Source organism: Cricetulus griseus, assembly GCF_003668045.3.
Source record: "Cricetulus griseus strain 17A/GY chromosome 1 unlocalized genomic scaffold, alternate assembly CriGri-PICRH-1.0 chr1_0, whole genome shotgun sequence".
In the NCBI taxonomy this organism is placed as follows: domain Eukaryota; kingdom Metazoa; phylum Chordata; class Mammalia; order Rodentia; family Cricetidae; genus Cricetulus; species Cricetulus griseus.
This window is the reverse complement of record NW_023276806.1, coordinates 116,267,462-116,283,190: the sequence shown is the minus strand read 5'-3', so window position 1 is coordinate 116,283,190 and position 15,729 is coordinate 116,267,462. Positions and strand designations below refer to the sequence as shown.

General features: G+C 41.1%; 1 protein-coding gene across 6 annotated transcripts in view; it reads right to left on the bottom strand.

Annotated features, from left to right (window-relative positions):
* Pex5l (peroxisomal biogenesis factor 5 like) overlaps nt 1–15,729 on the bottom strand; it is a 225,496-nt gene that overhangs the window by 160,938 nt on the left and 48,829 nt on the right. Inside the window, exons 1-2 of one of the 6 annotated variants that reach the window (XM_027391999.2) lie at nt 5,260–6,309; nt 3,796–3,867 (exon numbers count right to left, since the gene is read on the bottom strand). The exons of 3 other annotated variants lie outside the window; for them this stretch is intronic. In XM_027391999.2, coding sequence (XP_027247800.1) covers nt 3,796–3,867; nt 5,260–5,352 — 165 coding nt within the window. In that variant the 5' untranslated portion in view covers nt 5,353–6,309. Of the gene's footprint in view, nt 1–3,795; nt 3,868–5,259; nt 6,310–15,729 lie in introns of those variants that run through there. 2 more of the 6 variants (XM_027392000.2, XM_035450897.1) reach the window with 2 other exon arrangements.

Sequence of the window (15,729 nt, the reverse complement as noted above, 5' to 3'; positions counted from 1 at the left end):
GGAGCGGGGCGAGTACATGGCAGCCTAGCTCATGCACACAACACACACAGTCTAAGCCTTATGGAGCCTTTAACAGATTTTACCTCCAATAAACTCTTAGATGGGAAGAACAGGGTACTACTTTACAAACAAGAAATGTGAGTTATTGGGCTCAAGACCAAAAGGGTTACCACAGGGAACTCAATCAACTGCAGGCTTGGGTCTTTGAGGCACCATTGTTGTAAGTGTCCATGGTGATCTCTTTTTCAGGTACCACTGCATTCAGCATCCATGGATTCTGTTTTTTCCAGCTAATGGATCACCTGAAGAATGCCAGATTTGCTACCTGTCCCATGTCTTTTTCCTATTTCAGAATTGTAATAGCTGTTTTCCCAGGTCCTGGGTCTTAGAGTGTGCTCTGAAAACATCAGCAGTAGTGGAGGAATTAGAAATATAACTCTCAGGCCCGACCTTGAATCACAAAGTTAGCAATGAATGGGGTTAGCCCAGGAAGCTCCCTAGGTACCCAAACTGCTGAGGACTGCTGCCCTGACCTGATGTTTGTGCTCCCCAGCAACTGGCTGATACTTAGCATTTTCTCACTTGGTGCACCAAGAAACACAGGGCCATCTTCCTTTGTGTTCCAGAATCAACCAGACTCAAGCTTTGTGTGCATGCATTTTCGCAATGCTCAAACCTGTAGCTTTTAATCCTTCATAAAACTACAAAATTCTGTACTTATTATGTTTTCTTTGTTACTCCTTTCAAGTCTATTTGGAATCTGAAAATATCTTAGACACCAACATAGGGACACCTTGAGTTAAGCTGAATCCAATTGAAACAGCCATTTAAAATAGAGCAAATTCATTATTTATTCAACGTGGTTAAGGCTGTAAGTTCTCAGAAGGTACTTTCCCATCTATTTATCCAGTCTCACTCCTGAAATGGCTGTAATTTCAGGAAATAATTTATGTTTACTTGAGACTAATTTACAATCAAGACCCTTGTCTTCTCCAATGAAGAAAGAATACTTTGATGATAAACTGATTGATATATACATATATGCGATTTCTCTTTTAGAATTTATTCATTTTTTAGAATTTGTCTTATATGGCATTCACTAAGTATAGTTATGTTTATGGCAAATGTTTGGAGTTTAAGGTCATTAAGATTTGATTGCAATCGTTCATTTTCATTACTTTTCTGTTTGAAGCATAAAACCTTTGGTGATATCAAGTATAAATATGAAGTCTGATTCCCACTACATTCATATTTAATTATGTGAATATTTGTATACATATATATGAACATATATTGCCTATTAGTTTAGGGTACTGGTTTAAGAATACTCTGTGACTTTTAAAATATGCATTATGAATCAAATTTGCTAAGAAATTTTCACAAAGTCAGAAGTACAATATTGCCCTTCAAAAGCAAAATCCTTATACATTTCCAAAATCTATTCTGTTTTCCTACTTCAACATGACCCAGCAACAGCTTGTGCCCTTTTGAAAGCAGTGGCCCTGGATGGCAAGCCCACATCCTGCATGCTGCTTCTGCTATTAATGTGCTTACATAAGCAAGATTGGTCTCTCTGTGGAAGCAGAAGCCTTGTGGATCACCTGACTGATGAACTGACATATAGCTTGCACTGCGCTTACAGTATGACAGCAGCTGAGTGACAGATTTAACGAGATCATTGACTTCTGCCCATCACAGACCTTCAATTATTTTACTTATCTTCCTTAGGTTTTCTTTTGGTATCACTCACTAGAAAAGTTACTTGGAGTTATACAAAGATTGACAAACAAATTTCCTCCATGTTTTTTGAAGATACGGGTTCCACATATAGATTATCGGCAAAACAATATATAGGGATGCAATATACTATGTTTCTGGAGCATTTGACACATGCATGTACCCACATACATGCTTAATTGTTTGTCTCTTAATCTTAGGGGTAATTTTCCTGGAATAATTTCAGTGTTTTCCTTGATATTTTAGTTGTGGGTGTCAACATTGCCATTGCTTCAACCTAGGATTTACTCAAAACTCGGAAACCCCAAACCTCTGGAACAAGGGCAGACTCTTCACCGCCAGCAGCTAGCTCCTAAGCTGAGGTACTCAAATCTGTCACATTTTGAAACAAGTTTTTAACAGGAATAACTCATCAGTGCTGGTTCACTCCAACTTGTGTGACTGCACTGGAAGTATGTGGTCATCACAATATAAATTTGTGGAAAGTCAGCATGGGAAAATGAAGACTAACTTCCTTTAACTCCTCATCAAAAATACAAAACCAAATAATTCTGGAGTTTGTGAACGTCAACAGTGTTGGTTAAAAACACAAAGCTTAAAAAGAAGAAACTAAAAGCTTTGTGTGTGTGTGTGTGTGTGTGTGTGTGTGTGTGTGTGTGTGTGTGTTTCTCATGGTGCACTCACTCATCCTTTACTAGTCTGTCAGGTAGGTCCAGTCCTTAATGGTAATCACAGTCCATGGGAGGTCTAGAGTGCAAGTCCCAAGTAATTAATCTGGCAGAATTAAAATAACAAAGACGAAACCTGCGGCTCCACATACCTTAGTAGGTAAACTGACAATCTAGCAGTAAGTGACCAAGTGCAGGCCAGACCCTCAAACCCCTATGCTGTTGTACACAGGGGCAGCAGAGTGACAGTGGGGCACAAAGCACATGGATGGTGACTTGTACACCACGAACTTTCATGGAAATGCTTTGCCCAGCCAGCATCTTCCAGATGATCCCTTCAGTTACCCCAATCATTCTAACAAGCACGACTTAACCTAGTGACTTCTCATTGCTACCTCTTGGTAGCCATTCCCCATTTTTACACACACACACACACACACACACACACACACACACACACACACACACAGAGAGAGAGAGAGAGAGAGAGAGAGAGAGAGAGAGAGAGAGAGAGAGAGGTTCCCTTACTGTAATCACCATGAAGCAGAACCAACTACATGATGAAAAAGTTGTCCAAATTCAGCAGCTGTTCTGTAAGCCAGTGGCTACTTTCTAATGTCCTCATTAGCTCAGACTTTTTAATTACCACTTTGTTGACACCGCCCTCAGAGACAATGCCACATGTATGTTAAGTAGACTGGCGGTTATCTTGTCTCCTTGATAATTAACAAAGATGTTAAGGGCTAATGCCAAGCCAGTGTTCTGGCTGGATACTGTCCACTCCCTGCTGTGTCATTGTTTATGCTCTGTTAAGCCGTTTTCATTGCACTTTATGGGCCAGTATAACATCCAACCTAGAGACTTTTCAAATTATGAGCAGCGTATCTGACTATACAGCAATCTCTTCATTTCAAATCACCTCGACACTTACTGCAGACAAAAAGAAACTAAATTGGGCAAGATCTAAGTTTAAATAACTCAAATTTTCCCGCTGCTTACTACTCTCCCCCCCAGTCATACTTTGTTTTGCAAGACCCGCCAATGATAGTGTTTCTCATTTTCAAGAAAGTATGCTTCCTAGCTCTTACTTAAACCTTTTTTTTTTCTCAATCAAATTGTTATTTTGATTCACTGTATTGAGTCCGCAGAATTCTCTCCTTTCAGCCTTGCTTCGTGCTTTATTACTTATTTTCACACACAGGAAACACATGCTGGCACCACGCACAAATCAGTGGGGCAGAGATGAGGGATACTTTGACGTTACCCAAATCTCCATTAATAACAGCTTTAGTTAGACAGGCTAAAAACGCTGTTGGGAAGGTCTCTGAAACCAAAGGGCTACTAGGTCAAAGTCTACTGGCAACAGGAAACATACGGAGTGTTCACTTACCTGCTTCTGATCAACAATTATTTCGAGGTCTTCATCACTGCTTAGCTTTCCATAGCCTTGTTCTTTACTTTTCTTGTGAAAGAACAATTTTAAATATAATTTAGTTTCTTTTCATTAAAAATCTTAATTCCCACTTAATAATTCTTAAAGACAAAACTCTTTATTTAACCCTTTCACTAGTCATAGTGCATCATTCTCTATGTATAGCAAACCACCATCTTATTTATACTATGCAATGACTCTGTTTATCCTCTTGCATCCAAAGTATGCCTTCAGTCCCTTCTCAATATTCTGTTTTATTCTATAGTTTCAGCAAAGATTCTCTAACATTCTGAGATAAACAAGCAGTTCTTTGAAGACTCTTAGCTAGCACATTTTTCTCAGGAACAGAAACTTCATTTAGAATTATCCTATTCTTAAAATGTCAACTATCACATGTTATATTTTAATGCCTTATATATTTTAAGACTAAGAGAAGTATTATATAACTCAGACAACAAACCCTCAGATTTTTAATTTTTCAATAAATCACATGAATACTAACATTGCAAATAAGTAATTTTAACAGATAATGTAAGTTTCAAATTTAGGTAGTTTGTGAAGCTGGAGAGTACAAAAATATCTACAGGTGCGATTTAGTGCCATTTTATGATTTTATTGTTGTGACTGGTCCTAATGAGCACTCCTTCCCCATCTTCCCTACAGCAAAATTTACAAATACAAATCCTAAGGTTGGAAAAGGAGTCCGACCACAACAATCATTTCACAGCTGTGCTGCAGAAAAATGGTAAGATATTTCATTTTTTTCTTCCCAGTGGGAATATGGAAGTGTAATGGGACTCTTTCATACCAATGACAAATGGAGATAAGGTCATTATGGGCTTTTCTGTTATCCAAAGTAGAAAACAAAACAGAACACAACCAAACAAAAACTACTTTGCTTTGGATGCTATGCACACAAAGGAGAATTAAGAGAATTACGTTTCTAATATGGTGTCCTATTAGCACTGGTCCTGCGTATCAGTGGCTATGATAGACTTCTTTATGCTGCAGAACATAGTCTTTTTCTCCTCTTTATAACATTTCAAAATATAAATTCTCACATTTCTCCCTCTTCATAAATATAGCTCTTATTTTGTGTCATTCACTGTAATATAGAGGTCAGGCACTTCAAGTATTGAAATGCACAAATAAAGTCCTCTAACTTCATCCACACATCAATAAACTTAGGACAGAATGAATGGTCCCAGTGTTCCTCTCAGATATCTTTCTTGTCTTCATCTGCGATTCCATTTCAAGATGGATGGAAAGCAAAATGAACAAGTTTGGTTTGAGCCAAGCTGACTTCTTGTCTCCTGGCTTCCGGGTCCTCTTAGCCCAGTGTTTGCTCTGAGACATTATCTAGAGTCCTTCTGCTACACAGCCCTCAGAAATGCCTTTCCCAATATTGATCTGTATACGTACCAAGTAGTTCATCTGCATGACCCGATTTCTGGACAAAAGGGCATTAAGTAGAGATGGAATGTGAGTCCTTCCATCCATTTCACTGTCAGACATCCCAGAATTCTTTGCATCAGCGCCAGTGGCTTCATTGCCAGAACTTGCTGACCAGAGAACCACAGATCTTGCCCGGCAACAGTATTAATAATGTACAACAATAATTGAAGTATTCTTGCATCACTGCCCTGACTTTGTAAACATCCTGCAATTTTGGCTACTGCAAAAAAGCCATGGATGTGAAATTTTCTTTTCCTAATTTTTATCATGCACTTTTAGGCTTCCTGGCTGCTGTTCCCCTTTAATGATTTAAAAAAAAAAACATCTATTATTTATTACAAAAATTTTGTATTTAATCCCTTACATATGGACTACTCCACCTCTTGGTCATAGAAACTATAATTTCCCCATTTAAGCCCCTGTCTCAGACTTTGCTGACAATTTCTGCTGAAAGATATAACAATGACAGTACATACAGAACATAGAGATTGCAATTTCTGTTAATATTACATTTCACTTTTCCCACTTACTCCCAACTCTGTCTGACTTAGTAGCACACTTTCCTAGGATGAGGGTTCAGGGAAGGAGAGTACGGCCATAACTACTCTCAAGTAGAAGTTGCCATTTTCCAAGATGGGGAGGAGAGGAGGCATTTGGAGTTATTCTTGTGCTTAAGTCTCTAGTCTGCACTCGACACAGAAAGCACACAGAGACAGCAGCCTTGCAGCTTTCCCCTAGAATCAAGCATCATTTTCAAGTCTACCCCATGACCCAGGGGCACTCACACGGTCACCCACTTACTGATATCTAGTGCGAGCACAATCCTCTTTCAAGCACTGAGCTGCCCACTTTGCTTAGCTGAGCCAAAGGCGGGGATCTTCAGCTCTCCTCCCTCCTCCCAGCCGGGAAGCCCTGGCTTCTTCCTATGTACTTTTGCCAAGCCCAGAAAACAAGTCCCTGGCTTCTGCAAGACCTTGCACATCAGCCAGAGGAGTGAACTAGGAGGAGGAAGAAAGCTAATCTGCCCACTGTCCAAGTGTGAAGGGGCGGGGCTTATGTGGGAGGAGAAGCCACAGGGTAATCGCTTCCTGTGCTCCACCCACAGCTCTGGCAAGATGCTGAAGCTGAGGGTTTCAACTGAGGCAGAGAAATGAGCCCCTCACAGCCCCCCCCATCCCCCTTCTCAGGCCGGCTGCTTGTGGTTACTTCTGTGCACTCTTAATAACTGCATCCGAGGAAGAAGCCTTAGTGCCAGGGAACTAAAAGGGTGAAAGGACTCAAGGTAGAGAAGTAAGAGGCAGAATGAGAGTCCCAGATTGCTAACAGGGTCTCCCTGCCTGTGAGAAGCCTTGAGCCCAATCTGACTGTCATGTCTGAAACTCCAAACAGTGTCTCTTATCTTCCCCATTCCGAGTGACATCATTCTGAATTCTATCTGACTAGCCTGAAACGAGATTGCCTGGTTCTTTGTTCATGTTGGTACCTTTCAGGATGTTATTCAATCGGGTCATATCTGTGGTTCCTTAAGAAGCAGAGGCCTACGTGGCAACCCAGCTCTGCCCTACTCAGACTTCCACCCTCTCCTCACCCCTATGCATTGCCTCTGTCCCTCCACCCTTCCTTTCTCCCACCCCCTCATTCTTTCCTTCCTTCCTTCCTTCCTTCCTTCCTTCCTTCCTTCCTTCCTTCCTTCTTTCCTCAGAAGTAGAATTGAAAAACGGGTGTCTTCACCTTCATTAAATAAATCACTACATTTGGGAAGTTGTATTGGGGAAATTATTCCATATGGAAAAGACTGGGCAAAACTACAACCATATCAATAGAAGCTGATACCACAGAGAGTCCACAAGTGAAGAAATTTGTTTCAAAATATGAAATAATAATAATATAATAATAATAATAATAATAATAATAATAATAATAAGTCTTCAGGCTGGGGATGTAGCTTGATGATAGAACACTTACTGAGCATACGTGAGGCCCTGGATTCAACCCCCAGGATTACAAAAATATTAAAAAGGAGTTTCAATAGAAAGATATCAGTTCTTTGTGGATTGAATTAAACGTATTCTTCATACTAATGAGGACTGAGACTCATATAGGAAGTTTTGAAAAGGAAAAGGAATGATGCTTTGTTCATCTAATAGGATAAATTGTCCCCAATAATTTGCCTACCTATAGATGTCAAAATGAATGTAAAAGTTAAATGTTTCATATAAGCACTTCAAAATGGTTTATCGTTATTTAGTTACTGCTTCATGATATGTAACAGGCATAGATTCATCAAAGCAAAAGTCATACAGAGAATTAACAATATACTGGCAGGGAGCTAAGATTTTCCCATTCCCATTTTACTCTCAGCCTCAGAGATGTCATGGGATGGATTCCTGTCTTCCAATGTCTCCTATCTTTAATCTCTTCTCTACCACCATTTTTCCAACTGCCCACAGAATTGCTTAGGTTTTCCCTTACTTAGAAAGTGATTTCCTCACATGCACTTTTCTCCTTTCTCTTTACTGTTAAACTAGAAGGAATGATATACACTCACTTATAGAGAGTTCTTTACTCTTTGTCCTTCTACACCCACCACAATCAGAGATTGATTAACAACCAGAAATGGTAAGGAAAACAGCGCACACGCACGCGCGCACGCACGCACGCACGCGCACACACACACACACACACACACACACACACACACACACACACAAGGTTGCTGATGGGTTTGTGGTATCTTTGTAAAGTTCTGCCAAGTCAAAGCATCTAGTTGACCATTTGGACATGTGCATCCATACCTAAGAAGAGAGAGAGGGCTATGCATACAGGTAGGTGTATAAGAAAATGGCAGGGGTGGGTGAGCTCATGAGACAGAAGAAATGAGGACTCAACTCAGAAACCTAGAGGACAGCTCTACTTTAAAAATAAGCAAAAGTAGAGGGCACATTAAAGGGTGAGAGGGAGAATAAGTGGAGAACACCAAGTGTTATGGAGGTTAGGGTGTGAACTGCATTTCCTTGAGTGAGGTACCAGAAGTCACTAATGAACAGGAAGAGAAGCAAAGATGGAAGCTATATGCAATGATTGGGCACACTGGCCACGGGGAGTGAAGATGGTGGGAGCTTCATGGTCTCTTAGGGAAGCTGAGATGTGAAAGGGGGAGGAGAAGGCTGCTGAAAGACAATAATGTGAGGAAAGATTATGAGAGTCAAGTGCCCCCAGCTTTCCTTTATATAACATTGCTTACAATCCAAGAAAAATAAACAAAACATTGAAAAGGTGAAAACACAGATGCCAGAAAGAAACAGGGTGTGGGGTGGGAGGCAGAAGACAGGAGCAAAGACCTTTCGGACAAAATGACTTGTCTTCTACAATCATGTGTGAAGTCTTTGAGGAACAAAATCTTCAAGATTCTATACAAAATGCTGAAAGTATTTCTCTGACAGAATTAGTAATTAACTAGGCCTTTTTCTTCAAACTTTAGAGTGTTTTCTGAAATAAAAATGAATTTCATAATTCAAAAAAAGGAAACAAAATTTGATTGCTTAAGAGAGCCAAGAGATTGCTGTAGGGAAGGCTAGAGACATGACAGAAAAGTGCCTGTGCAGGCTCTGCCCCTTCTCTGAGTTGTTGCTGGGATAAAGTTTTGATTTCTTTTCTTAAGCAGTTAGTGCAATGCCCTAAGTATCCCTTACGGCTCTTGTGGTGAGTGTGCAGGATGGTGGCATAAATGTGCTATTTGTTCTTTGTGTTTAGAATGACTTCCACGATCTCACAGTGTTTTGGTTCAGTGTCCTTTTTCTTTTTTAAGGTCCATGGTGTCAGCGTAGCCACAGAGGACAGTGCTGAGACAGCCAAAGACAGGATGAAAAGAGAAAACAGGAAACAGGGAGGACAGTCTCTACCAAATGGAAAGGTTGATACCTATAAACTCTCCCTAGGTCAAAGTCCTGGGTGGGCTTCTTAAATAGACATGGAATGATAGTTGTCAAACTTCTGATTGTTTTCATTCAAATTCAGGAAGGGAAATTTCATTGTTACAGAGACTGATAGTAGAGGGTTAAAGGTGGGACTAAAGTGTGTGTGTGTGTGTGTGTGTGTGTGTGTGTGTGTGTGTGTGTGTGATGCTGTGGTAAAACAGAGTAGTCACAGCACTCACTGTTTTATTTTATTTTTGGGTCAAACTTGAACAAACAAGACACATGGCCCACAGACTCACTATTACCAAAAGACATCAAAAATGTTGTGACATTTTAAACTGCATTTAAAAATCATGCATAAGCCCAAATATTTAGTAGTCTTTCCTGGTTTAAGGCTAACTCTAATAGGGTGAGGATATGGACATGAAACCCAATAGTCTGGAAGACTGTTCTTTTTTTGTTGTTGCTTTTTTTTTTTTTTTTTTTTTTTTTTTTTTGAGGCAGGGTTTCTCTGTGTAGCCCTGTCCTGGCATTCGCTCTGTAGGCCAGGCTGGCCTCAAACTCATAGAGATCCTCCTTTCTCTGCCTCCCAAATGCTGGGATTAAAGGCATGCACCATCACTGCCCAGATGGCAGACTATTCTTTATGCTGATTTTTTGTGAGTTTTTTCTTTTTATGGTCTCACTGTGTAGCCCTTGCTACACAGAGCCCTAGAACTTGATACATAGAACAGGATGGCCTCAAAGTCATGGAGATCTGCTTGCCTCCTTGCTCAGGGTAGTGGGAATGAAGGCATTTGCCACCACAGCTAGCCTTGGCTTTTCTAGTTTTAAAGTGGCCCTCTGACAGTATGACAATGGATGGTCTAGATTCAATTACAAGCCTTTCCTGCTTCTTGCTTACTCCTGTGTCAGCCTCAATGGCTGCAGCACTTATTCTGAAGAATAATACATGTTATCACATTTCTACATATTCTTTCAAGGTTATTTTTCGAATCTCACAATGCAAAGCCATTGTTTCAGTAAACTTCCAAAGTGGGTGCACTAAATACTCAGGATTTTTTCTCTCTAGCAAGTCATTGTTTTGACTTGAAAATCAGATAGCTTGCTGTATTCCTAGCACTGAGTGCTGGAGATTGGTCCCATCGCTAGGATTAGAGAAGAGGATTTCTGATCAAAGGACTGGGATTTTTATAGTTCTCAGGCAAAAGTCAGTGATCAAACAACTCTACTCTTTGAGACAAATCTATGTTTTGATAGGCAGTGCAAGTGGATGCTAATTACCGACCTCATTCTGTATCCTTTGATCTTAGTGTCTCCCCACATATGACAACCAGCAAATGACTTCATTGTGCTCTGGAATACATGGAAGTACCTACTCCAGGATCATAACCCTAGATAGAGCTACAACATCTCATGGCTTCCTAGAGACTGCACTAGCTTTAAGGAATAGCATTTGGTGTCACATTGATGTCCAGTAGGCAGCAAACAACACTTACATTTGAAATTTCAATTCTGTAAGAGTCAGCCATGTACTACATGGTTTTAACGATAATAAAGAAACCATTTTCAACTCTTCCTAACCCACCAAAGCAAATAAAAATACACTCAAAGAAACAGCAAGCAAAACTGATATGCTTTTTACAGAAAATTGAGTCCACTTTTCTTTCATCTAAAGGCTCTTTCATCTAAAGGTTCTCTTCTCCACGTTCCTCAGAAACTATAAATACAACGGGTATAAATGAAAACATTCTGACCTTCTAAAGACAGGAATGATTGAAAATTATATATTACAATCTATGCATCTGGTGTGATCTTTCCAAGAGAAGAAGAAACAAAGTTCTCCATTTTCATGTGTCCCACCTAGCACCCTGGTCCTCTGTGTAAGACAGTAAGAAGTGAGAGGGTGCACCTAGCATTTTGGATCCCCAGTGATAATGGAATCTTACTATCTTGCACCACCTCTCCCCTCCCCGTTCGGAAACACAGTCCTCGCAATTAACAAAAAAAGAAAGCTCTACCTGTTGGTTCTTTGAAATATGAGAATAAAAACCACTGCAGCTATAGTGAAGACACTGATAATGTCCTGCACTAACAGCTCCAATGACAATATTGATTCTCATATGTACCGGCTCTGTATGGTGGGCATGAAGCCATGTGACACATCCTCAAACACAGGTGCACTGACCCTGACCCAGCCAGTCCTTTCTGTTCTCCCTGGAGCACCTGGCCTCCTGCACCTGCTGCTGGTCTGTGCATTGCGCGCTTAACACTTTGTGGAATACAACTGCAGTGTTTAGGCTTTAATGAAAAGAAAAAGTATTCTCTCCCCCAGCCATACCATTTCTTATTTTCATACCTCCACAAACCCAGCTCAGTGTTTCATGTGTTGGATGTGGGCTTGATAAACATGCTATGAAATTTTGTTTCTGGCAAGGGCCAGCAAGTGTGTTGTGCACCTTTGTACAGAAGTTGTGTGATGGATGGACTTGCAATTAGCATTTCTATTATGGCCCAAATGGACTTAAAGGATTTGTATTTTTTTCATTTTCATATACTTGGCACTCAGCTGTGACAGTTCATAATCATCCCTTTCTGCTCTTGAATGGAACCCTGCCCTGGAGTCAGCCCGTCCCCTCCCTCTGAGTCTTCCTCTGACTTTGATACCCAGGCATCCTGATCAATGCTACTATGCTTACGAGCTCACGATGACCTTGATACACACAAGTCATGGTCATTCCTAAAGGGTGGACTTTTCTAGACTTTTTGTTTTTGTTTTTTCGAGACAGGGTTTCTCTGTGTAGCTTTGGAACCTATCCTGGCACTCTCTCTGGAGAACAGGCTGGCCTCCAACTCACAGAGATTCGCCTGCCTCTGCCTCCCGAGTGCTGGGATTAAAGGCATGCACCACCAATTCCCGGCTTGTCTAGACTTTGATTTGCCTTTATGACTAAGTACTTCTGGGCAACTATTAGTGCCCTCTTCCAAGCCACAAGATGTGAAAAATCAGAAAGACTTGAGGCCACAGTTATCTACCGAGCATGTGAAAATCAGTTGAGGAATGAAAGCAGCAGAGCTTAGAGGACATTTAGCAAAACCCAAATCATGCATGTTATTACGAAGGTGTGAAATATTAGCTACAGCTAATGAGTGAATGCATGGCAGCTCTACTGGAAGGCGAAGTTGGAATAGCAAGCAGATTTCTGGAAAATGACCCCAAGTGTTCTGTGACTCTGTGGCTCTGGGAAAAGGGGATGAGGTGTTTATGGATTGTGTACTTGAGTAACAAAGATCATCTTGAGAGAGTGCAGGACAGAACACATCACACTGTCAGTCAGGCGTCTGATGAGTTTGCTCAGGCAAAGCCATGTTAGAAAGGCCCTGTTTCACGTAGACACTTTTGTAACTGGGATGTTAGCTTTGGTCAAGCTGAGAGCAACATCATCAGATCGGTGACATGAGCAGGCTATTCTTGCTAAGAGTGGGGAATGGCTTGGACAAAAGGAGGTTGGGGCAATGAGAGAAGCTGGGAGCTACTGTGGGGTCAGCGTGTGACTGCCAGCAACCTGTGAAGATGTGGGCTGTCACAGGTAGTTGACCACACTGATTTCATAAGCACCTGCTTAATTCATTCGAGGACACTTTTTCACAATTGGCTTTATAAGGCATATATATATGTCTTCATTTCCTTTAGTCAGGTTCAAACTTTCAGCAAATGGGCTGAGGATAAGCCTAGAAATTCACTTGGTGTAGTAATATGTAATTATTTCAGGAAAAAATTAAGGGAACAAAGAACCTGAGGGAGAGAGCTTTGACAAACAGGAATGTTTTTGAGTAAGTAGTGGTGGATACATTTGCACTCAGTGAACTTTTCCTGTTGTTTCTAGTTAACAGAACAGAGTGAGCCTGTTTTCAGAAACACAATGTGAAACTGTGCTGTGGAGTATATGAAAGAATTTATTGTGGGGTGACTTGGGGCAGGGGGCATCCACAACAAGAATTCTTTTTGGAAATCCAGAGCTGAGCTGCCGCTGGCAGTGGGTTAGAAATTCTGAACTGAACTGCTGGAGTGGGGTGTTGGTAGGAATAATGAGCTGCTGGGGTGGGTGGGGAGGAATACTGAGTGGCAGCATTTCGGTGTATTTGCAAACGTGTTTCAAAGGAAGGGAGGCCTCACCCCGGAGCTTAGCCTTAAGATGGTTAGAATCAGTCATTCACATTGCATTGCATTAATGCATTCGTAATAACATGCATGATTTGGGTTTTGCTAAATGTCCTCTAAGCTCTGCTGCTTTCATTCCTCAACTGATTTTCACATGCATCACATATTTTACCTGCATTTAACTTGCCAGAGGATAAAGCTGTTTAATGGGGGAGAACTTGGGTTCAATCCTGGTTGATCATGCCATTTACCTTCTGGTATGGCATTGACTTGGGGCCTCTTGCTTTGACTGTGTCATTCACCCTCTTTCATGGCATTGGTTGTGTGGTTCTTGCTTCTTGGAGGACACTCTTGGTACAACTAATTTAATCTAATTCCATGTTGCCATCAAAACCCTGAAGGATACTCAGTTCTACATGGGCACTCTCAGATCTTAGGAAGGGATGTCTCTATGAAAACTCATTCCTGATGCCTCTGTGGTTCCTCGAGCCACAGTTTTAATCTCGGCATCTTTCTTTTTCAGGTATGTTTTAGGGATCCAATTCTAAATCTTAGCTGTTTCCCTCAGGGAAGCTGCTACAAAATTCGAGAGACACACTGTGGAAGACAAGTGGTAAGAGTATAAAAGCCAGAGGAAGTGGATGCCTGCAGTGAAACCGTATTTGCAGGACCTGACAACACAGTTGCACACATAAACTTACAGTGGCTATGACTGCATCAATATGGCCTACACATGGTCAAGCTAGGATGGACCAGGGAGAGGCTCATTAAGACCCATCCTATCTGAGGAGCTATTGGCAATTGCTAGCCTCTGTGGAAGGGAGATGTAGGTCCTGACACGGTAGCCACGTGCATAGATAGTCTCGCAGCTGTTCACATATAGGCAGCACTAATTGTACTTTGTATTTGGTGGTGGGCAGGGGAGAGCACCTGAAATTCTGAGGGAAATGTGTGTGTGCATGTATGTGGGGGCAGAAGGCAGGTGGAGCTGGAGGGGAGGGAATAGGATATATTTGCATTAGATCCAAGTATATTCCATGCATGTAGAGGCTGGTGCTCACCTGATAATACGGCGAATGCTACTGGAAGAATTCACAACCTCTGATTAGTTTCCCAGAGTGAGTGGCATACTGATTCAGTACTAAGACACAGAGTGACTGACATATGATCACTGTGGAAGCTGTTAGAGAGGCAGATCCTGGTTTTCACAAATCTGCAAACTCTTGCTGTCTTCTATAGTGGTCCTGAGTAGGGGAGTGTGGGCCTTCAGGTTAGACTAAGTAAAGTTTCAATAGGAATCACCATGGTTGCACCACGCCCCAAAGGAAAAAATGTTTAAACATGACAAAGTAACAAAATCTGATTGGAAATAGGAATAAAGTACAGTGTGAGCCTCTATCACTGTAGGGGTTCCTTTTGTTTTGTTTTCTTTTTTTTTTAAGATTTTTTTTATTTATTATGTCTTCTGCCTGCATGCCAGCAGGGGGCCCCAGATCTCATTCAAGGTGGTTGTGAGCCACCATGTGGTTGCTGGAAATTGAACTCAGGACCTCTGGAAGAACAGTCAGTGCTCTTAACCTCTGAGCCATCTCTCCAGCCCCGTTTTCTTGGGTTTTTAAAGTTGGTTTTGTTTTGTTTTGAGCTAGGTTCCTCAGGCTGCACAGCAGCAACTTGAGATCCTTCCCCTTCAGCCTCCCAAGTGCTAGGACTACAGGTGGCTGCCACAATGCCTGGTTTGCATTGTAGGTGCTTAGGAAACACTTCCAGTAAACAAAGTGCTCTACAACAAAATAACAGTATCACCCCATCACTCTAACTTTTCTTAATGTTTGTTTCCTTTTTCACATAAAAATTTATTTATTATTGTGAGTGTGTGTGTGTGTGTGTGTGTGTGTGTGTGTGTGTGTGTGCAGGTGTGTTTGCACCAAGGTGTGTGTCTGGGTCAGAAGACAACTTTTGAGAGTCAGTTCTTCCCTTGCACTGTGAATACCAGGGTTGCCAGGCTTGCAGGGCAAGTGTCTTTACTACTGAGCCATCTTCCTAGCCATGCCTTGCTTCTTAATACTATTACAGCAAAGTTGGATATAAATGCTTTCAAATTATATATCTATACAAAGACACAACACTATATGCATATGGTATTATATGTAATATAATAATATATATTATATAGAAACAAGCAACATTAAGAAAAGTACTAGTGATGAGGCGATACTGTCATTTTGTTGTAGAGCACTTTGTTTACTGAAAGTGTTTTCTAAGCACCTACAAAGCAAACCAGGTATTGTGGCAGCCACCTATAATCATAGCACATGGGAGGCTGAAGGAGAAGAATCATAAGTCCTCACACAGCCTGAG